General features: G+C 48.1%; 1 protein-coding gene across 37 annotated transcripts in view; it reads left to right on the top strand.

Annotated features, from left to right (window-relative positions):
* The window catches only part of Csad (cysteine sulfinic acid decarboxylase), a 28,056-nt gene that overhangs the window by 2,074 nt on the left and 2,185 nt on the right, over positions 1 to 23,797 (top strand). For 15 of the 37 annotated variants that reach the window (XM_030248579.1, XM_030248588.1, XM_030248583.1 and 12 more), the window contains 11 exons: positions 14,017 to 14,092; positions 14,300 to 14,436; positions 14,671 to 14,797; positions 14,882 to 14,972; positions 15,307 to 15,413; positions 15,810 to 15,925; positions 16,506 to 16,585; positions 16,927 to 16,981; positions 22,892 to 23,008; positions 23,086 to 23,150; positions 23,377 to 23,458. In XM_030248579.1, coding sequence (XP_030104439.1) covers positions 14,311 to 14,436; positions 14,671 to 14,797; positions 14,882 to 14,972; positions 15,307 to 15,413; positions 15,810 to 15,925; positions 16,506 to 16,585; positions 16,927 to 16,981; positions 22,892 to 23,008; positions 23,086 to 23,150; positions 23,377 to 23,458 — 966 coding nt within the window. In that variant the 5' untranslated portion in view covers positions 14,017 to 14,092; positions 14,300 to 14,310. Of the gene's footprint in view, positions 1 to 404; positions 536 to 1,896; positions 2,282 to 13,935; positions 14,093 to 14,299; positions 14,437 to 14,670; positions 14,798 to 14,881; positions 14,973 to 15,306; positions 15,414 to 15,809; positions 15,926 to 16,505; positions 16,586 to 16,926; positions 16,982 to 22,891; positions 23,009 to 23,085; positions 23,151 to 23,376; positions 23,459 to 23,797 lie in introns of those variants that run through there. The other 22 variants (XM_030248581.1, XM_017316613.1, XM_030248574.1 and 19 more) reach the window with 8 other exon arrangements.

Genomic DNA, 23,797 nt, shown 5'->3' with positions numbered 1-23,797 from the left:
AGGCCCCCTTTGGAAATTTGAGCCTATCCTCGAATACTAGCGCCCCACTTGTAGCATTAGAGAGGAGTTCTGCTAAAAGATAGGACTATTCTAAGTGCACACTTGGCAGAAGGAAACGTGAATTCCACTTAAGTCCCAGTTTCTATTCTAACTGCTGTCTGGTGAGTTTAAGTGACAGTAAGACACTATCCAAAAAGCATATGGATTCCTAACCACAGTCCTGTACCTTTTACACCACTAAAGTAAGTTCCATTTCCCTTAGGGTCATTCTGAAACTGACATAAAATGGAGAGACATGTCACCAGGAATGTTTTTAAAACAAATGTAGGGACCTGAAGAGATGACCCAGCTGTTAAGAGTGCTTGCTGGGAAACTAGGACCAGAGTTTGGATTCTGTTTTCCAGGTTAACAAGCCTGCTCTGACAAAGGTGGAGACTGGAGAATCCCCTGGACTTGCTGGATTCCACCTTAACTGAGAAAATTAGAGCCCCAGGTTGGGGAAGAGACCTTGCTTCTAAAGGAATAAGCAGTCCAGGTGTGTACAGGCTCTTGAACTTGCATGGACAGAGTCACATCAGAAACAATCATACAGTTTTAAACATTAGCTTAAGCAAGGGAGTGTAGCCGGGTGTTGTTGGCACACACCTTTAATCCCAGCACTTGGGAGGCAGAGGCAGGTGGATTTCTGAGTTCGAGGCCAGCCTGGTCTACAGAGTGAGTTCCAGGACAGCCAGGGCTACACAGAGAAACCCTGTCTTGGAAAAATAAAAAAACAAAACAAAAAACAAAAAAAAAAAGCAGGGGAGTGTGACAAATATCTTTAATCCCAGCACCTGAAAGGCAGAGCAGGCCAATCCCTGTGAGTTTAAGGCCAACCTGGTATACATAGCAAGTTCTACCAGCTAGAGATACACAAACTTTATTTATTTATTTGTTTGTTTGTTTATTTATTTTAAAGATTTATTTATTTATCATATGTAAGTATACTCTAGCTGTCTTTGGACACTCCAGAAGAGGAAGTCAGATCTCATTACGGATGGTTGTGAGCCACCATGTGGTTGCTGGGATTTGAACCACTGAGCCATCTCTCCAGCCCCCACAATCTTTAGAAAACAAAGAACCACCTAATCCATTGCCAGTCTATAGAATACAAAACTACATAATTTTTTCTTCTAGCCAAGCTCTTGAAGATAATCACTCTTGTTATTGTTTCTTATTACTAGATATTTAAATTTTTTGTTTTTATGTGTGTATGCATGTGTTGCTTACGTGTATGTCTGTGTAACACTTGAGTGCCTGGTACCCTTAGAGGCCAGGCAAGGGTGTGGAATATACTTAGAATGGAGTTACTGATGCTTATGGGCCACCTGAAGTAACAATATGAGCCACCACAAGGGTGCTGGGAATTGAACCTAGGTCCTTTGGAAGAGCAGCCAGTGCTCTCAACTGCTGAGCCAGCTCTCTAGTCCCTGTTGTTATATTTTTGATAGTGGGACTTGTTGGAATTCATGGTCTGGCTCATGTTAGACAAGCTGTCAGCTACTGAGTTGTTTTTTTTTTTTTTAAGATTTCGTTATTTTATGTATATGAGTTACACCATCACTGTCTTCAGACACACAAGAAGAAGGCATTGGATCCCATTACAGATGGTGAGCCACTATGTGGTTGCTGGGAATTAAACTCAGGACCTCTGGAAGAGCAGCCAGTGCTCTTAACCGCTGAGCCATTTCTCCAGCCCCAGCCCCTGAGTGTTCTACTATTCTCTACTACTCCCCAGGTCTTATTGGTTTGGTGAACTCAGTACAATGAGACACTTTTTCTGTGTTCATACTTTTTTTTTTGTCACCTAAAATGTACTATACACTGTATTTTATTTTCTGTTTTTGTTTGAAATAGGTTCTTACTCTGTAGCTCACACTGGCTTCAAAGTCTCTTACATTCCTCCTGCCTCACCCTGGAGTATTGGGTTTCAAACCCAGCAGATAGTCCATGATAGATACCTAAGTGAGTTCACATTTTAAGAATTGTTTCGTAACAAAAGCTGCGTGAGATGATCCAGACCTGTAGCCTCAGCTGCCCAGGAGGTTGAAGCATGAGACTCACCTGAACCCAGGAATTCACAAGCCAGAACAGCACAGTGAGACTGCCCCAAGGTGGAAAAACAAAATTAAACAAATAAAACAAACCCCACCCAGGCAGCAGTTCCTAGTGAAGGTGTGATTTGAGCTGGGAGGGAGCCGCAGGAGCATCTGAAACTTAAAAGCTAATCCTCAGCTACAAGGTGAGTGTGAGCCCAGCTTGGGTTGCCTGGACATCTTTATGTGGCTGTCTTCCTGCACTTACGCAGACTCTGTGAGTAAATGTGAAATGTGACTGTGTAAATATTTTGAAGGGTTATTTTTGTTTTTTTATTCATGTGTGTAATGTAAGCATACGGATGTTTCCCCTGCTTGTGTGTATGTGCATAATATGCGTGCAGTGGAGGGCGTGGGATCCCATGAACTGGAGTTACGGATGGCCCTGTACCTGGGTCCTCTGCAAGAACAATAAGTATACTGAGCCTTTCTTCCAGCCGCCAAATTCTTCTGCCCCCCACCCCCACCCCACCGCCGACCCCCAATTTTAATCATGGCGTTGAAGTTTGAAACCATTGTGCCATGAAGCACAGCTATATGCCAGATTTCAAACTTCTTTTCTTTAACACATGTATATTTTTAAAAAGATTTCTTTCTTCCTTCCTTTCTTTTCTCTCTCTCTCTCTCTCTCTCTCTTTCTTTCTTTCTTTCTTTCTTTTTTTTTTTTTTTTTAAAGATTTATTTATTATATGTAAGTACACTGTAGCTGTCTTCAGACACTCCAGAAGAGGGCATCAGATTTCGTTATGGATGGTTGTGAGCCACCATGTGGTTGCTGGGATTTGAACTCGGGACCTTCAGAAGAGCAGTCGGCGCTCTTAACCACTGAGCCATCTCGCCAGCCCCCTCTTTCTTTCTTTCTTTCTTTCTTTCTTTCTTTCATGTATATGAGTACACTGTAGCTGTCTTTAGACACACCAGCTCCTATTACAGGTGGTTGTGAGCCACCATGTGGTTGCTGAGAATTGAGCTCAGGACCTCCGGAAGAGCAGTTGGTGCTCTTAACCACCAAGCCATCTCTCCAGCCCTAAAACATGTATATTTATTTTGTATGTACTTGTGTGTATGGGTACATATATGTCCATGTAGAGGTCAGAGCATAGCTTTTTATTTTTTTCTCCAGCGTGATGTATCTATGCAGGCCTGGCTGTCCTGGAACTCTTTGTAGATCAGGCTGGCCTTGAACTCACAGAGTTTTTCCTGCCTCTGCCTCCCAAATGCTGGGATTAAAGACAGGTGCCACATGCATTGCCAGAGAACAACTTTTGAGGGTCTGTTTTCCCCTTCTATCATGTGGGTGGGTCCAGGGATGGAAGAGCTCTCGTCACTTGGCTTGAGAGCAAGTGGCTTTACCTGCTGAGCCATTTTGAGGGACACAGTTGGTTCATTTTCTAACACTAAGCCTAGTTGAAAGAACTTTTGGAGGTACTGTCCTGATCTCTTTGCCCTCAGGCAGGGCTTCTCTGGTGCAAGGTCCCTAACTCAGCCTCTTTCAGACTTTCTCCATCACATAAGCAGATGCTGCAGTGATGACCCTGATGAGTGTGTGCCTGATGAGTGTGTGCCTGATAAGTGTGAAAGCGTGTGGCTTCACCTGAGTGTGTGGACTGGGCAGGGGTTCAGACTCTACAGCAGAGCCTCCCTGGAGTGTGTGCCTGCTCCATTACATGCTTCCGCCTTCAGTCTGGACCTGGGTTCCTCTGCTGCCTGCTAGTTGGAACCCACAGGACAAACACAGTCCCTGGGGCAGTTGCCAGTCAAGCGGCAGACATAGACAGTCAATGTTTGCTGAACAAGCTGAACCCATTCTCTTGAGGGCCAGCACGGGTTGCATAATAGAAACAAGCTGTCTGGCTCCCTTTGCCATCCCTTAGACCTTTGATGAGGCTGAATAAAGAAGTTGGGAAATAGAGTGATGTACAAGGGACATTTCCTGGAGCCTGGCAGTGTATGTAATTCGGAATTTTTGTTTTTGTTTTGTGGTGCTGGGGATTGAATGGAGGACCTTGCCTATCACAAAACTAATATCCCCAGCTCCTTCTTAGCTTTTATTTATTTATTTATTTATTGGTTGGTTGGTTGATTTTTTTTTTTTTTTGGGAGATGGGGGTCTCACTATGCAGCCCTGGTTGACCTGGAACGTACATATAGACCAAGCTGGTCTTGAACTCACAGAGATCTGAAAAGGTTTGCAGTATCACACTCAGAACCTTCTCAGTCCCTTCTTGTTTTAAAGTAACTTTTATTTTAATGGTGTATATAATGTGAGATAATTGTATAACGTGAAGGAGAACACTGATGATCGTCTTTGTTAATGAGCCATAACGAGTCTTCTTTGAGGAGTTGTGTAAATCATATTGGCTTGTGGACACATCTGTGAGGTACTTCCTTCACCCAGGCAACTGTGTGTGTGTGTGTGTTTTGGGGGGGGTACCATTTCTCAGGCTGGGAACCCTGGACTGTATAAGAGATAGATAGATAGAGGGCTAGCTGGGTAGTGAGCATGCAGGTAGAAGTGTGCATTTATTTCTGCCTACTCTTTTCTTTTTTTAAACTTAATTGTATGTGTATGGGTGCTTTGCCTGCACGTATGTATGTGTAGCATATGCAGACAGTGCCTGAGGAGGCCAAAGGAGGGACCTGGATCTCTTGGGTCTATAGTTACAGTCTATTTGGGTGCTGGGAATCTAACCCTAGTCTCCTGGAAGATCAGCTGGTAGTTTTAACAATGGAGCCAACTCTCCAGACCCCTGTATATGTCAGCTCCTGCCTGTGAATGTAACATGATTAGATTCATCAGATCCTACCCCCCAAATGATGGACTACAAACTGGAATTGTAAGACAAATAAAGTTGGTTGGTTTTTGTGGGGTTATTTGTCACAACAAAGGTGAGTTAGGACTGCTAGGGCCATGGCTTAGTGAATGAGCCTACTGTGCAAACTTGGGGACTGAATTCACATCCCCAGCACCACCCATAAGCCAGACGCAGTGACAGGCAGGTTGATTCTGGTGACTTGCTGTCCATCCAGTGTACCTGAGACATGGAGTTCCGACCTCTGTTAGAGTCTGTCTCAGGAAGTAAGGTGGAGAGCGATAGGGGGAGACCCTGCACATTGCCTTCTACAAGAGCACTCATGAGCACAGATCATGCTAAAGATTAGAGATGTATAAACACAGATTCCGAATCACCTAAGATTCATTCCAACACCACAGAAATATTTTGAAGTCTCTTCCAGTCTTTTTAAAAAGTGCACAGTGGGTGGAAAAATGCCAAGGATTTGCCCAGGTTCAGTTCCCATAACCCACATCACCTGTAATTCCAAGTTTCTGGGAATTTAAAACTCTAGATTCTTTGGATACTTAGATGTTATGGGTACCATGAACACATGTGCCCTCCACCCCCAACCCAGGTAGATCTCTGAGTTTGAGGCCAGCCTGGTCTACAGAGCTAGTTCAAGGCCAGCAAGGCTACACAAAGAAACCCTGTATTGAAAACCAAATAAAGAAAAGAAAAATGCATAGGGATAGATGGGGATGTAGGTGAGGGAGCCCAGCTGTGTATGGTGAGACAGACAGACTGATAAATAACGGCTGTCAGATGCTCATGAAGGATATGGATGAACTGAATCCATTCAGTTTGGAGGCAAGAAACTTCATGGCAGTCTTGAAGGTAGGAACTACGGGGTGGTATGCTGAGGGGATCAAGAGGAAAGGAAGTTAAGCAAAATAGAACTTCTGGAAGTTGACTGCAAAGAGGAGGTGCTAAAGGGGACGTGTTACAGGAGTTCGAGCAACATAACATATGAAGAAGGGGGGAGGACAAGGATTGAAGAAACGAGAGCACAACTGAGAGATGTCCTTGAAGAAGAAGTGGGGAAACCTTTAGACCAGGGCGTCAGACTTACCTGGCTGCAGGCGGAAGAGCCAGGGCAGGGCAGACCTGCTGCAACCACACAAAGAGTCTAAAGGGTCCGTGCCCAGCAATAACCCTCTGCACCCTCTGTCCTGGCTTGCCCTTGTATAGGAGGGACACACGCTCACCCAGAAGCTGGGAGCCCGGCACGAGCCTCACTGGTCAGTGACATAGGAGCAGATGTGCCACATGCCAACTTTGAGCCAAAGCTTTGAAGCAGGCCTGAGTTCCTCAGCACTTTGTTTTGAGGTGATTCTTTCAGTCAGGCTTTTGGAGTACGGGCATGAGCCTCAGTGCTTTAGGGGACCGCACCATTAGTATAAACCCTATAAACCATGGAGAGGAATCCCCTTTTTTTTTTTTTTTTTTTTTTTTTTTTTGAGGAAAAAGTGTCACTATATAAACTAGGCTGGCCTGGAACCCACCCTTTGGTCTGGGCTACCCAGAGACTTACGGCAATCCTCCTGCCTCAACTATAAATACTGGAATTGCGTGAGTCTTAAGTCTCTTAAGCTGTGCTAAGGTTGTAGGATGCTTGTCAGGGATCCACAAGGCCCTGTGTTCTACCCAGGACTACAGAAAGGAAAGAAGGCGAAACTGAGGGCAGGAGTATGCACCTAAAGGCCCAGTGCTCGCAAAGCTGAGGCAGGAAGACTGCTTAAATTCATGAGTGCAGGAGCATCCAGGGCCACGCAGCACAACCCCAATTCATAAAGCAGACAAATAGAAGACTCTGTTCTGCTATCATGGGGCAGTGCGATTTTGAAGTGTGTCATTGCTTCAGAGAAATTGACTATTCACTTACATAAAAACCATACTGAGATACCTGTGTGTGTGTGTGTGTGTGTGTGTGTGTGTGTGTGTGTGTGGTGTGGTGTTCTTGTAGTCAAGTCAGTACCTCATACGTAGTAGGAAACCACTGTAGGGCTGAGCTATACATCTAGACCCTGGGATATTTTTACTCCTCAAATTCAGAAGTTGGGTGTCATTCTGTCTTGCTGAAGCTAAGGGCATGGACATTTACTAAGATAATGAAGAAATGCAATTCTTAGCTGGGCAGTGGTGGCACATACCTTTGGTCCCAGAAGTAGCAGGCAGGTCTCTCTCAGTTCCAGGCCAGCCTGGTCTACAGAGTGAGTTCCCATGACAGCCTGGGATACACAGAGAAACCCTGCTTCAAAAACAAAAAACAAAAACCTTAATTATATTTATTTCCTTAGTGTATGTGCCTGTGTATATGCACACGTATTTGCTGTGGTACACAGATGAAGAAGATCAGAGAACAACTTCTGCAAATCAAGTCTTTCCTTCCACCTTGGATTCCTGGGGTCAGATTCAGGTCATCAGGCTTGGTGCCAGGCATTTTTATCTGCTAAGCCATCTTACTGGCCCTGAAGGACATTTTATTTATATTTTGTTTTTCGAGACAGGGTTTCTCTGTGTAGGCCTGTTTGTCCTGGAACTCTCTGTAGACCAGGCTGGCCTCGAACTCGGAAATCTGCCTGCCTTTGCCTCCCAAGTGCTGGGACTAAAGGCACTGTAGGACATTTTAAAAATTATGTTTACTCATCATGTATGGATGAGTGTGTCTCTGTGTGCCTGTCTATGTATGAGTATGAGTATGTGTGTAAATTTTTGTGAGTTTGTATATCTGTGTGTGAGAATGTATGTATGTGTGTATCATGTGTGTTATATGTGCATCATATATGTCTATGTGTGAGTATGAGTGTGTGCATGTGTGTGAGAGAGTGTGTATTAGTGTATATATATATGTGTGTGTGTGAGAGAGAATAAGTGTGTGTATATATGTGTGTGTATGTGTGAGAGAGAGAATAAGTGTGTGTGTATATATATGTGTGTGTGTGTGTATGTGTGTGTGTGAGAGAGAGAATAAGTGTGTGTGTATATGTGTGTGTGTGTGTGAGAGAGAGAGAAAGAGAGAGAGAATGAAGAATGAGTGTGTGTATGTGTATAGAAGTCAGAAAACAACTTCTCATTGAGAGTCAATTCTTTACATCTACTACATGGAGTCCAGAGATCACGGTCAGGTGGTCAGGCTTGGTGGCAAACCTTTAACCCACTGAGCCATTTTGCTAGTCCAACATTTTTATATACTGGAACAAGTTTTTTAAGTGTTGGCCCCCGTCAAACGTGCAGATGGCTGTGGCAAAGAAGGCAGTCAGTAACAAGCTTCTGCAAAGGTGCAGAACACCTGGTGTCCTCAGATATTATTGGTGGGAACTGTAAAATAGTAACTATTTTGGAAAACAATTTGGCAGTTCCTCAAAAGGTAAAACAAAGTTAGTGTGTGACTCAGCAGTTTTACCACTAAGAGTGTACTCAGCGGAGTTGAAAACACAGGCCCACACAAAAACTTGTACATAAACGTTCATAGCAGCACTGCCTATCAGAGCCAAGTCACAAATGACTGAAATATCAAGAACTTACAAATGGCCAGATGAAGTGCAGTATACATCTACAAAGAGCAGGATCCCGCCATGAAAAGGAGTGAAATGCTAGTTCATGCTACATACAGCAAGGATGAGCCTTGAAAGCAATGTGCTAAGTAAAAGAAGCCAGTCGCAAACCCCCACATATTATATGCTTCTTTAAAGAAGGGTGGGGGCTGGAGAGATGGCTTAGCAGTTAAGAACATCAGCTGCTCCTCCAGAGGACCTGGGTTCAATTTCCAGCACCCACATGGCAGCTCACTACTGCCTGTAACTCCAGCTCTAGGGGATCTAATACCCTCACACAGACACACAGGCAGGCAAAACATCAATGTACATAAAAATAAAGCTAAAAAGGAAGATTGTGGGTGCATGCAGAAGAGGGAGCAGAGTTACAAAGTAGCTGTGAGCTGTCTGAAGTGGGCGCTAGGGACCAAACCTGGGTCCTCTGAATGAAGAGCAGTGCACACACTCTCAACCAGTGAGCCATCTCACCAGCTTCTGTTGTGTGCTTTTTAGGACCTGCCCAGCACAAGCAAATCTGTCGCGATGGAAAGTAGATTTGAGGTCGCCAGAGGTTTTGGAGGCAGGAGCCAGATGAGTTTATTCCTGGGATGAGAAAATGTCCTTGAGTTGGGTAGTGGTGGTGATTGCACAAGCTTGTGGTTATACTAAAACCCCTGGATAAAGGGCTGTGCTCTGTGGTGTGTAAGTTATATCTCCATAAAGCCATTATATTAAAGAACAACGAGGAGTTTCCATACATACTAAATAAGATTACCCATGTTTTATTTGTGGAGAAAAAAAAATTGTAGAATGATTTTGTGCCTCTTGTGTAAAAAGGGGAAAAAAAATATGTTCGCATTTGTATTTGCAGTAAAACTCTGAAAGGACATCCAAGGAACCGATAAATCGATTCCTTGTATGCACTGGAGTGAGCTGTAAAAGCTGTAAAGAACAGGACCAGGCTGGGAAACAGATGTTTTGTTATAGTCGTGTATATTTTTGAGACAGAGTATTGCTTTTTTTAAAATATATACAGAGAGTCTCTACTAAGGTCTGCCTATCCTGGAACTTAGTATGTAAACCAGGCTAGCCTTGAACTGACAAAAATCCTCCTGCCTCAGCTTCCCTAGTGCTGAGATTAAAGGTATGAACCACCATTCCTAGCTCAGTCCCTAATTTTTAAAGTTTTGAAAATACTATAAAGCCAAACAAAGCCATGTCTGTGGTGGACTTGACTTCTTGTCTTCCATCCACCGTGGTTTTTGTGGTTTTGAGTTCTCTTCCCTTTCCAGTGTCCGTGCTCACTGGTGACTGAGTAAACAGACTGAGATTCTGGGTGCAGGGTAAGGGGGGGGGGGTGAGCTTTCTCTGCTTTTATCACTGATAGGAAAGGCCTGTGCTTTCTTTTGTTGGCAAACAGAGGTCCCGTGCAAGCGAGGCCAGCTATGCCATCAAGCCCCACCTCCAGCCCCAAGGGTGAATCTTTTCTCTGGATTTTGTTTCTTCAGAGAGATAATCTCCAGGCTCTGACCCTGGAAAGTTGATGCCTGACAACTAGGGGCAAGGGTCGCCTTTTCCTGTGTCAAGACAGTGTCCAGTCTACCTTTCTGATGTTCTTACATCCCAGAAATGGCTCTGGTGTTCCCATTTCTTCGGAGAACAAGCCTTCTGTTTCTTTAGAAGAGGGTTGGAATGGCTGCTACCTACTAGATGGGTGTGGGGTGGGAAGAGTGAGGGCCATGCAGATTTTCATCTGGTCTTTCTGAGACAGACTGCTGAGGCGAATCAGGAGGACGCCAGCCCTGACTGAGGGACGCCAACATTGCAGGGCCAAGTCTGCACAGCATCTCCAGTCCATGAGTTCCTCAGAACAGCTTCTTCCTCTTTTCCTTAACTTCCCTTGTTCAACTTCAATTGCATGGTCCCTTGTTTCAATCAGTGTCTTTCTGATAGTCTCCTTTCCACAGTTGTGCTCTCCTACCACAGACTCCGCCTGGGGAAAACCCCCAGTGCAGCAGCCTGCATTTCCTCACAAATGCACCGTGCCTGCTGCAGCTGCCTGTGGAAAAATCACAGCCTTCCAAACTGGCATCACTCTATAAATTCGTGGTCCCTGAGTTCATCCCCTGAGACACAGTGGAATAAACACACATTTGCCATATCTCCTTCATCAGAAGGCCACTGACATCACAACAGCAGAACGTTTAATCTGGAAAAATAAGGCAGAAGAGAAAGAGATAAGGCTTCAGCTGTCAATAATTACGCATGATGGGATAGGAGGCAGGAGAGTAGCCCAGCTGGACACTGGGAGCCATGAACTGGGCCACAGAACTGGTTGTGTAACCCGGACAGGTGCCGTGTATCTTTGAAACTCAGCTCCCTCTATAAGGCTTGTAGACTTACCCTGAACAAGTGTGAGGGTGAGCAGTGCATTTTAAGTGCAGAAGGTGGTGTACGGTAAGTCATGGAGTAGGGCCCATGTTTTTGTTTGCTTTTGCTGGGTCTTCCGTGTGGTAGGCAAGCTCTGATGGCCACCCTAGCCCAGTTTGCTTGTTTAATTAGTCTCTCGACCTTTGTACTCTTCGCCACTGTTGGGGCAGGGGAGCTAGCCCGGTGCCTGTGAAGGACTGACCCTCCCTCCCACATCCCGGCCAGTGCTCCCACCTCCCCAGACTGAGTGTACTCATAAAACATCTAAGCATCCCTTGGATCCGAGTCTCTAGCCAGTGAGGCCAGTGAGTGCTGACAGTAGATTGTGTTTGAGCAGTTCCTCTCAGGAAGGTGGTTGTATTCCAGATCCACTCGCCCTCTCCTGGGGCTCCTTCGACCTCAGCGTCTGTCGGCCTCTCTCCTCACCCCTTCCTCTGAGTACCACAAAAAATCAGCTCCCTGGGATCTTGAGGTGGCCTCCCTGCCTCCCATAGCATCTCTGGCTGGCTCTAGCCAGGCTGTCCCCATTTGTGGGTCTCAGGCTGTTCCCACTTGTGGGCCCTCCACTTGGATGAACACCTGTAGGCGGTCCTTCATCAGCTCTCACTCAGCTCTTTCCTCTTGCATCCATAATTGTCCTGGGGCATATCATTTTTTTCAGTCACCAAGGCCTGGAACTCCAGGGTCAACTTTGATTCTTCCATTTCCTTCAACAGAGATTTTGTAAGCATCTTGTGTATGACCAGAGAATGACCAAACCTGGTTTCTTCTGCCTGCCCTTATTCAGGGGGGTTGGCCCCTTGCCTGTCAATTTTCCTGCATCCAGCCAGTAAAAACCTGCCTCTCTTGGACATTAGCTTTATCCCCTCCCCTACCCTCCCCTCCCCCTCCCCTCCCCTCCCCTCCCCTCCCCTCCCCTCCCCTCCCCTCCCCTCCCCTCCCCTCCCCTCCTCTCCCCTCCCCTCCCCTCCCCTCCTTTAAAGACAGGTGCTTCCTATGTACTTTAGGCTGGCTTCAAACTCACTATGTGCCGCAGGCTAGCCTCAGACTTGCAGTGATACTTCTGCCTGAACCTCCTAAGCACTGGGATTATAGTAGTAGGTACACACACATCCAGCTGAAAGCATTGATTGAAGCCAGGGTTTCTCTGTGTAGCTTTGGCTGTCATAGAACTCACTCTAGTCCAGGCTTCCCTCAAGCTTAGAGATCCGCCTGTGTCTGCTTCCTGAGTGCTGGGGTTAAAGGTGAGCACCACCACCGCTGGCCTAAAGCATCCATTTTTAAAAATTAGTTTTTAAAATTACATTTCTCGTTATTTATTTTCTTTTGTACATGTGTGCATGTGGCTTGGTGCAAGTGTGGAGGCCAGAGGACAACTTGTGGGGGTTGGTTCTCTCAGCCCGCATGTGGGTCCCAGGAATCAAACACCTACTGTCAGGTTCATTAGAAGGTGACTCTACCCACTGAACCACCTTTCCCATTCTTATTATTTTGGAGGCAAGGTTTCTCCATGTAGCACTATCTTAGAACTCACTCCGTAGACCAGACCAGACTGGCCTTGAACTCAGAGACCGGCTTGCCTCTGCCTCCCAAGTCCTGGGATTGAAGGGGTAGGCCACCACCTAGCTCATCCTTCCCATTCTATTCTTGTTTTGTTTTTGTCTTTTCAAGTCAGGGACTTTGTATATAGTGCTAAAACTGGCCTGGGACTTGCTGTGATCCTCCTGCCTCTGCTTCCAGTTGTGGTTGCAGGCTTGAACCAACACACCTAGCTCTCAGCATCAGTTTAATGATACGACTTGCTACAGAGTCCTTTGGTGACTTTCTGCAGGGTAAAATTAGATTCCTAGGTCAAGACTTGCCATAAGTCACTCACCTTTGCTCCTGTATCCCAGCCGGTCAGTTCTGCCTGAGTCAGGACCAGCCTTGCTCATCCCCATTTGGCTCATGGTCGCTGCCGCCGCCTTTCTACTCCTGGTGCTTCTCACCTCGCCTTACCTGCTGTTTCTCCTGTCCAGTCTCGTCTCAGCTCCAACCCCTCACAGGTCTCCCCAGACTTCAGCCTCCTGGGACTCCTGTTTTGAGTTCTGAGCACACCTAGGGTCAGGGTCTACCAGGCCCTGGACTGTCATTGTTGCATAGATGTGTCCAGCAGAGCAGGGCTATGTCTTCCTAGCCTGGATGGCAAAGATTGTGGTTGTGTAACTCAGGGATTTCTCAGCATGGCCTCCTTTGACTTCAGAAACCAGCACAGAGGAGGCTTGACAACATAGGCCTGCCAAATCACAGGGAAGCAGGAGGATTTTAGTTTTAAGGCAGGCTTGGGCTATGCTGAGGTCTCTGTCTAGAGAGAAGGGGGTTAGGGGTACTTGGGTACGGATGGATAGAGCTCAGTTGGTAGGTTGCTTGCCTTGCATATGCAAAGCCTTGGGTCCGAGTCCCAGAATGAGCCACTGGGCATAGTGGCTCATTCCTATAAGCCCAGCCCTTCAGAGGTAGATGCAGGAAGTGAGTGGTTCAGAAGTCGTCGTTGGATACCAATCAGGTTGGAGGCCAGCTTGGAATACATGCAACCTTAAAAAATAGCACTCGGTACTCTGGAGGCAGAGGCAGGCGGATTTCTGAGTTCGAGGCCAGCCTGGTCTAAAGAGTGAGTTCCAGGACAGCCAGGGCTACACAGAGAAACCCTGTCTCGAAAAAATAAAGGGGGGGGGGAGAGGGAGGAGGGAAAGCTAGGATAGTTCTGGAAAGTCTCAGTTGTGGGGTGTCTTGCACATCTCAGGCCCTCCCTGGTCTGTTTCCTGGGTCTCTCTGCCCTGGCCTTCCTCCAGTCTTCTCCCATCCTCTGAGCGCTTAGATTCACAGTGGGAATTTCCTCTCCACTCACAGCAGCTCCCTGAGGCAAGTGTGCCACCTGCTTCTCGTGCCCCGCCCTGCTCTGTCGGCTAATGATTATGCAGGGAACCTCACTGTTGTCCCTGTCCCAAATCTGTAAAAGTTCTCTTTCGGGCAAGGGTCATGAGAGTAATGCCACTGCCATGTGACTCTGGCTTTATCCTGCTCCCTCTGCTTCTGTCTTAGCCCTATTCTGAAAAGTCCATTGTGTACCTTGTCACCAGCTCGTCTGATCCTTCTCTGAGCCCTCCTGAGCTGGAAGGTAAGTGTCGCGTCGGTGGCCCCGATTGCCCCCCTGCTCAGCACTGGTTGCCTTTCCGTCTTTGTTCCCACCATCTCCTCGGATACTGCCACTGCCCTAATGTGAACTCAGCCAGGACCTCAGCCCCCCGCCAGGTAGAAGCCCTTGCTGGGGTCCAGGTGGGGCCCTCAGCAGGCTGAATGAGGAATGGCTTCACCCTGCTTGCAGATTTCATCCTGATGGCTGACTCAAAACCACTCAGGACCCTGGATGGGGACCCCGTGGCTGTGGAGGCCTTGCTCCAGGACGTGTTTGGGATTGTTGTAGATGAGGCCATTCTGAAGGGGACCAGTGCCTCTGAGAAGGTGGGCTCTGTTTCCTCCCTCCTGCTGCCTGTCATTTTGAGTTCATCCCTGTTCCTGGTGTACCTCATAGCTGGCACTCAGGGTCACGTCCTTTGTTTCCCCTTGCTTGGACACACTTGTGAAGACATCCGGGACCTGTCTTAATTGGGAGTTGCTGATGCCTTGCATCTGTTATGTGATGGCCGGATCTCAGCCCGAGGTCTAAGATCTCTGTGCCTTGGCCTCTCCTCCTAGGTCTGCGAATGGAAGGAGCCTGAAGAACTCAAGCAGCTGCTGGACTTGGAGCTGCAGAGCCAGGGCGAGTCCCGGGAGCAGATCCTGGAGCGCTGCCGGACTGTGATTCACTACAGTGTCAAGACTGGTGGGCCTGGGAGCCTGGGGGGAGGGGTTTGGGCCCCCGGTACCCAGCTCCAACCTGAGTCCTCTGCCTGCTCCTCTTCTCCAGGTCACCCCCGGTTCTTCAACCAGCTCTTCTCAGGGTTAGATCCCCATGCTCTGGCTGGGCGCATCATCACGGAGAGCCTCAACACTAGCCAGTGAGCCATCTGGGCCTTGTGTTCACAAAGGGCTTGGGTTGGCTTGGGGGGAGCCATCTGGGTAGGAGAGGAGAGTGGTTTCTACCTCTTGCCACTGTTTTCTACAGATGCCCCTCGTCAGTCAGAATGTTTTCCCGGCTGTCCGTCCCTGGGCTCCTTTGCCAACCTCCTTATGCCTCCTGACTATTTTTCTTATGTGGTCTTTCTGGTTCTTTGACACCTGCCGATTTCTCTCTTGGGATCCTTACTTCATCCCCTCCGCCTCCCCTTAGCCTAAAAGACTTAGCTGGGCAGTGCTTTCACCCCGGCCTCTGTCACCCATGTTCTCTGGCAGGTACACATATGAGATTGCCCCCGTGTTTGTGCTCATGGAAGAGGAGGTGCTGAAGAAACTCCGTGCCCTGGTGGGCTGGAACTCTGGGGATGGGGTCTTCTGTCCTGGTATGTGAGAAGGGGGCTTCCCTTGGGTCTTGGTAAAGGGTCTGCCTCCTGTACTCTCTCTTGTTCTGTGTAACTAGTGTGGAGGGTCGTGGTGTCTCCTCTCTGGCTGCACTGGGCTGGGCAGTGGAGAGGCTTCCCCTGATCTCGGTGCTCTGGGTCGTCGTCTGGGGACTGCGTCTCTATCGGGCAGCTCAGGGTGTACAGGGTTTTCTGGTCCTGGAGCTGTTCCGTGAAATGTGCTATTTGTGAACCCTGGGAATTTGTGGCTTGGGAGATAATGTGATGCCTGCTTCTTTGTTCAGTTCTGGGTGGGGGGGGGTAGGTCGTGGGGTGGGGGAGAAAACGTCAGTTTTGCCTCCCCTGCTCTCCCTCCATCTCCCACCCCGCCTGTGACAGGTGGCTCCATCTCCAACATGTACGCCATGAACCTGGCCCGCTTTCAGCGCTACCCAGACTGCAAGCAGAGGGGCCTCCGGGCCCTGCCGCCCTTGGCTCTCTTCACTTCAAAGGAGGTAGGGAAGAGTCACAGGCCTGACCGGGGACTCCTGAGTGTGATCTTCCTCCGGCTCAGTCAGAGACCCTTCAAGTCTTCTATCTGCCCTCAGTGGCTGTGCTCCCTTCTAAGGAGGCCGAATACGTGCTTCTGCTTATTTTGCCTCTTCGGGGTGGCAGGGGTGGGGGTGGGGTGGGGGGACACAGGTTCCACTTCTGAGGGAAGTTCATGGTCCAGCAGCATTGCCCGGGAGGTTGTTAGAAATACAGAGAGTCTCCAGCCCCACCAGTTCTAAGTCTCTAGCTAGAATCCAACACAGTTCCTTCACAAGAACACTTGAGCCGTGTGGTAGTCCACACCTTTAATCCTAGCGTTCAGGAGGCAGAGGCAGGTGAATCCACCAGCCTAGTCTACAGCCAGAGCTGCATAGAGAAACCCTGTCAGAAAACAAAACAAAACAAAACAAGATCCGTTGACAACCCTGGCTACCAGGTCCCATCGATCGCAGCTCGCACAGCTTTTGCCGGTCTCTGCCCTCCTATCCTCAGCACCTCTGACCCCTCTCAGGTCACACTGACTTGCTCTCTGTGTCTTTACAGTGTCACTACTCCATCACCAAGGGAGCTGCTTTTCTGGGACTTGGCACCGACAGTGTCCGAGTGGTCAAGGCTGATGAGAGGTGAAGGTCTTCTGCCGACATGGCCCTGACCCAGCTGGGCACACTGTGTCATCTACGTGCCAAAACAAACCAAAAAAAAAAAAAAAAACCAAACAAACCAAAAAACCACTCTGGCCTCAGGCCCTCACCCCGATTCCCCTCCCCCACCCGCTCCTCTTTCAGACCTGCTGCCTGCCTCTGCTGCTCACTGCCCACTAGCATCCCACCCTGTGCTCTGAGGTTTGGTCTATACTGTGGCCTCTGCATTGCCCCGCTGCCTTACCCAGCAGTGTCAGGTGACCCCCCCCCCTGGTCTAGAGCTCCCGAGTCTTCTCCACTCACTCAGCGTCTTTCTTTTCCAGAGGGAGGATGATCCCTGAGGACCTGGAGAGGCAGATCATTCTGGCAGAGGCTGAGGTGAGCGAGAGCTCTGGGTGGTGGGGTGGGCCCTTCTGTCCCCTCAGGAAAGGTGATTTGAGCTCTTCTGCTGGAGATTCTCCTCACACCTCTCCTTTATTTTCACACCTGTTAGTGTCAGAGATGCTGTAGAGACTTGTAGGTGGGCTAGGCTCTGAATTTCCAAGGGAGTCCCAAGGGGGTTTGGTGCCTGAGGCATCATAGTGTGGAAGGTTTCTGTGGACTGAGGGTCAGGGTCAGTACAGGGAGGTGGTGAGGAGGCTGTGCAGGCATGGTGAGCACTGCTGGCCTAGGAACGAGGTGGGCCATCATCCCTCGCCTCCAAATGGGACATGTTTTTTGTGCGTGGCAATTTTTAAATATAATTGTCTGCAGATTCACTCAGCGAACTGCTGTTAACTGTCACAGGCTTGTAGAGTTCTGTGCGTGAGAATGTTTCCAGGAACGAAGCATGAAATGAAAAAACTGTAACGCCCGTTGATAGATCAGATGTATCTCTGGTCAGTTTCTCCGTCTGCGAAATGGATGTACTATAGAAGTCATTGCAGAAGGTTGTTGTAAGGATCAGTTAATCAGTGTGTAGAACGCTCAGAGTGGCTTTGTGTGTGGATGCGCTGACGTTAGCTGCTGTCTGCTGCCGCTGTTACTTTAAGACAAGTTCTTGCTGGGCAGCATGGATTGGCTTTGAACTCAGTGTGTGGCTCATGTTGGCCTCAAACTTGATCTTGGCTTAGCTTACACAGTGCTGTGATCACAGGTGTAGGCCACCATACCAAATGTCACCTTTGGGTTTTTTAAAATTTTTTCCCCCTTTTGTTTTTTGAGACAGGGTTTCTCTGTATAGCCCTGGCTGTCCTGGAACTCACTCTGTAGACCAGGCTGGCCTCAAACTCAGAAATCCACCTGCCTCTGCCTCCTGAGTGCTGGGATCAAAGGCATGCGCCACCACTGCTCAGCGGAACCAAACCTCTGTTCTCTGTGAGAGCAGCCAGTGCTTCTAACTGCAAGCCATCTCTCTTTTCCAAAAGATGTATTTTTATAGATAAGTGATTAGTTCATTTTTATTTTATGTAAATGGATGTTTTGCCTGCATGCATGTCTGTGCCATATTGCATGCATTGCATGCAGAGTTCATATCCCTTGGAACTGGAGATACAGACAGTTGTGAGCTGCCATATGGGTGCTGGGCATTGAACTCAGCCTTCCAGAAGGACAGCATCACAACCTATGTCCTCTCTGTCATCACCACCATCATCATCACCACCATTTCCATCACTATACAGTAGCCTACTGATGGCAGTATATGCTGCTCATTGCAGTGTGGTCCCAAGTGCTAAACCCTAAAGAAAACTGACTCCCCTCAGGAGCCTGTTCAGTTCCTGGCTAAGGCTAGGGGTTCCTACCCTGTTTTCTAAAGTGACTGTGCCATTTTCCAGCCCCAGCAGCACGTGATGGTCTAATTTGTCTGCATGCTCACCAGCACTGGGTATTCATTCATATTCATTCATTCATTCTCTCTCTCTCTCTCTCTCTCTCTCTCTCTCTCTCTCTCTCTCTCTCTCTCTGAGACAGGGTCTCCTGTAACTCAGGTGGGCTTTGAACCCTCTGTGTAGCCAAGGACAACTGTCAGTCCTGACCCTCCAGCTTCTGCCTTCTGAGTTCAGAGGTTATGAGCATGCACCACCATCTGGTTCAAGCTGTGTTGGTGATTAACCCAGGGCTTCATGAGTGCTGGAGGCACTCTGCTAACTGAGCTACATCCCCAGCACACACACACATACACGCACACACGCACACAAACACTCATGTGTACACACACACACTAATGCACACACATGCACACAAACACTCATGTGTATGCACACACACTAATGCACACACATGCACACAAACACTCATGTGTATGCACACACACACACACACACACACACACATGCACAGTCCCTTCATACACATAGTCCCTCCCATGTACGCACAGCCCCCATGCACACACACCACCCCTCCCATATCCCAGACATGTACACACACGCACAGCACACCACCCCACCCCACCCCACACATCCACACAGCCTTCCCCATCCAGGTAGACTTTCCTGGGACTGGGGCTGCCAATGCTCCACACTCTCAGTCAGGGGAGGACATTCAAGGCAAGAGCAGCTCTGCTTTCAGTTTGTTTCCTGACAGGCCAAGGGGCATTATGACATTTGTTCAGAGCGACCCAGAGGACTAGGGCTTGCATACAGTGTGAGCGTGTCTAGAAGGTCATGTTGTAACTTAATTTCTGTTGTCTGTATTTGTCATTTTGATTATCCACTCATCTATCAATAGGCATTGGGTTGCTTCTACACTTTAGCTGTTGTGAGCACTGCTGCGTCCACCCGACAACTGCCTCTTCATGTGATTAATCTACTTTTTTTTTTGGTTTTTCAAGACAGGGTTTCTCTGTGTAGCCCTGGCTGTCCTGGCACTCACCTTGTAGACCAGGCTGGCCTCGAACTCAGAAATCTACCTGGTGATTAATCTACTTTTAGTTAGTGCAGTGAAATACCTGAGGCTGGGTGACTTGATAAAGAAAAGAGGTTTGCTTTGGCTCACAGCTGTGGTCCAAGGTTCAAGGCTTCAATCTGGTGATGTCTTTCTTGCTGGCAGAGCACCCCACATCAGTCCAGGGTGTCACATGACAAGAGACAGGGACAGGGTGGGTGTCTCCTCCGGTCTCTCTCCCTCTTCTTATCCAATTACCAGTAGTCAACCATAAGGACTCAGCCTGTGACCTGCACTAAGCCCCACCCCTGGCATCACAGTCGGATTAAATTTCTACTCTCAATGCTTTACAGTGGGAATTAAATTTCAACCCGTGAACCTCAGGGGCTCACTGAACCAGACCCAGATGGTGGAAACTGCTTTTAGTTTTGAGGATTCATACCCAGAAGCTGAATTACTTACTGATAATTCCATTTTTAAAAAAATTTTTTTTTGAGTCAGGGTCTTGCTGTGTAGCCCAACTTGACCTCAAACTTAGAGTGATTCTCCTGCCTCAGCCTCTTGAGTGCATTTGTGCCCCAGTATGCATGTGGAAGTCAGAGGACAACTTCTGAGAGTTAGTTCTCTCCTTCTGCCACTTGAAGGACCCAGGAGTCAAACACAGATCGTCAGACATGAAGGCAAGCACCTTTACCAGGGGAATCCTGCTGCCCCTAGCCCCCAACCCTGCCTTGTTCTCTGTGTTTGGATATCATATCTTACCTAACCCAGGAAGGAGCACAAAGTTTCTTTTTATATCTTAAGTGTTTTATAGTATTTATTTATTTATTTATTTATTTATTTATTGGTTTTTCTTTTTTTTTTTTTTTTAAAGATTTATTTATTATTATATGTAAGTACACTGTAGCTGTCTTCAGACACACCAGAAGAGGGAGTCAGATCTTGTTACGGATGGTTGTGAGCCACCATGTGGTTGCTGGGATTTGAACTCTGGACCTTCGGAAGAGCAGTCGGGTGCTCTTACCTGTTGAGCCATCTCACCAGCCCTATTTATTGGTTTTTCAAGACAGGGTTTCTCTGTGTATCCCTGGCTGTCCTGGAACACACTCTGTAGACCAGGCTGGCCTCGAACTCAGAAATCTGCCTGCCTCTGCCTCCCAAGTTCTGGGATTAAAGGCGTGCGCCACCACTGCTGGCTATTTAAAATTTTTAAAGGCTCGTTTTTAATTTTAATTTTCTTTATGTGTGACTGTGCATGGGCATGCATGTGAGCACAGTGCCCATGGAGACCAGAAGTGGGTGTTGGATTCCCTGGAACTAGTGTTATAGGTAGTTATAAGTCATCATCATCGGGGTGGGCACTAGGATTAACTAACTGCAGGTCTTCAGCAGTAGCAGGTGCTTGTAACTGCTGAGCCATCTACCCACTTCCTCATCATTCACGTTATTTTTGTCTTTATTTTTTATTTTGTGAGACAGAGTTTAACTTTGTAGCCCTCCCTCAATGGCCTGGAATTTATATCTGGCTGGCCTTGAACTCAAATATAACCATCTGCTTCTGCCTCTCACATGCTGAGAGGTGTGCACCATCACACATAGCATAATTTAATGAAGCGGGGTACCACGCTTGCCAGTCCTTTGGCTTCCTGTAGCGTTGTGTGTATACGTGGGGTGGTGGGCAGCGGACATTTCAAGCAAGTGCTCCATCACTGAGCGCTCCATAGCTCACTTTGGAACTTTAATTAATTAACTAGTTGATTGACTGATTGATGTTCTTTGAGACAGGGTTTCTCTATGTATCTCTTGCTGGTTTTAAACTTGTCAGTCTTCCTCAACTGCTTGAATAGCTGAGATTATAGGCCAGTGCCACCAGGCCTTGCCACAGGAGATTATTTTCTTAGCTTCTCTTCATTTTTGAGACAGGGTCTCACTATGTGGTTCTTGCTGTCCCAGAGCTGTCAGTGGAGACCAGGCTGGCCTTGAATTCACAGAGACTTGCCTGCCTCTGCTTCCCAGATGCTGGGATTGCATGTGTGCACTGTCACACCTGCCTCTTGGTGTCATGTTTGGGCTCATGTTTCACTGTATACACACAGTTGACCAGTGTGTGTACACACAGTTGACAGTGTGTCTTCTTGTTGCTGTTTGCATTTTGTTCGTTTGGTGTGGGAGCCCAGGTAGGCATGTGCTCTTGTTCTGAGCTGTCTGTCTCCAGCTCTGGTTGGTTTTATGTATTCTGTTTAGGGGGAAGAGATAGTTGTGAGCTAGTATTACCTGTTCATTGTTTTTAATTTTGCTTTTGTGTGTGTGTGTGTGTGTGTGTGTGTGTGATTTTCCTGTATGTATGTGTATCTGTGTGTCAATGTGTGTGCCTGGCTCTCAGGAAAGCCAGAAGAGGGTGTTGGATCCTCTGAGACTGGATTTACACACAGTTATGAGTTGTCATGCGGGAGCTTGAACCTGGGTCCCCTGGAAGAGCAGACAATGCTTTTATTGTTACAAGATTTACTTTAAATTTATTTTATATGTGTGTGTGGGTTCTCCAGTGCTTTCAGCTGCTGAGCCACCTCTCCCTCCACCCAGCAGTGTACATCCTTTTAAATGTTAGAGAGAATTCATCCGTGAACCTATCTGTGCTTGGACTTTTCTCTGTAGTAGTTTAATTTTATTTTTAATTACTAATCCGATGTTAGTATGGACTTTTGTAGTACGGGGGCTTTTCAGTAGTGTTTGACCTTCAGTAAGACATTACATGTTGGGGTTGGGGATTTAGCTCAGCGATAGAGCCCTGGGTTTGGTCCTCAGCTCTGAGGGAAAAAAAAGAAAAGAAAAAGGGCGGGGGGAGATATTACATGCTCATGTTCGTAGGTGTGTGTGTTCATGTGCATGTGTGTTCCTGAGTCTGCGTGTTTGTGTACGTATGTCATGGTGTGCATGTGGAACCCTAATATCAACCTCTGGTGTTGCACTCAGGAGTCATCCACCTTGTTTTTGAGGTGTTCATTCACCGGCCTGGAGCTCACCAGCTGGATGAGGCTGGCTGTCCAGCAAGCCCCAGGGCCTGCCTATCTCTGGCTCCCTGGAGCTGGGTTTACAGGCACGTGCCACCACCATACCTCACCTTATTTTTTTTTTTTACATAGATTCTGGGGATGGAACTTAGGTCCACCACATACCTGCAAACTAGTCACTTCGCTGGTCGATCTGTCGTTCCAGCCCAACATTAAAAGTTTTTGAAAGAGCATAAGCCATGGAGATAGGTAAACCTAGGTTCCGCTGAGATGTAGCGTCCGCTGCCTGCAGACTTCAGAGGAGGCTGACTCAGCGTTGGGAAAGGCGTGCAGAGAGCTCAGGGCCTAGCAACAGCCTCTGACCAGTTCTAACAATGACTCCACAGCTTCTTTTTCCTCTACCTTTTGGCCACAGGGCTCTGTGCCATTTCTGGTCAGTGCCACCTCTGGTACCACCGTGCTAGGGGCCTTTGACCCCCTGGATGCAATTGCCGATGTTTGCCAGCGACACGGACTGTGGTTCCATGTGGATGTGAGTGAGACTTGGGTCACGGGGGTAGGGTGGGCTACGCTGAGGCCAAGACCCACGCTGTTCCTCCTGCTCCACAGGCTGCCTGGGGTGGGAGCGTCCTGCTGTCTCGGACACACAGGCATCTCCTGGATGGGATCCAGAGGTGCATATGGCCTCCCTCCCAAACCCCTCCCTTCCAACCCTTGGTTCTCAGGATAGCCACAAACAAGGGAGCCTGGGGAGGGTGAGATGGGACACGGACAGATGATTGATTTTGGATTAGAGGGAGGGTAATTATGGGAATTCTTCCTGGCTGTAGGGGAAGGGTACCCTTGACCTTGATCTTGATTGGAGGAGCCACTGACCCAGCTTTGCCTTGTCTTACCCAGGGCTGACTCTGTGGCCTGGAACCCTCACAAGCTTCTCGCCGCAGGGCTGCAGTGCTCCGCTCTTCTTCTCCGGGACACCTCGGTGGGTCTGCCCTGGTTCCAGACCCCAGCCTTCCTTTCTCTAGACCCTAGTTTATCTGTCTCACCAGAGAGTTCTGGGCCTTAACGTGCTCCCTTAGCTCTCCCAGCCGAAGCCACACCTCTCTGACCACCCTAACCCCGTGTTGAGCTCCATGTGCCCAGGGAATTGTTTCCATGGGACAGAAAGGATTTCTGTCTTGTTCTTATGGTCGGAGGGATCTGGGGCGGAATTTGGGAAGAGCTCTTGTGTTGGCAGGCAGCTGCCTCAGTGCTGCTAACTCCAGGGAGGAGAGAGGAGACTGAGCTGAGACCCTGCTGCGTAGCGCCTCAGGACGACCTG

Source organism: Mus musculus, chromosome 15 (assembly GCF_000001635.26).
Source record: "Mus musculus strain C57BL/6J chromosome 15, GRCm38.p6 C57BL/6J".
NCBI lineage: Eukaryota > Metazoa > Chordata > Mammalia > Rodentia > Muridae > Mus > Mus musculus.
This window is presented reverse-complemented; position numbering and strand designations above follow the sequence as displayed.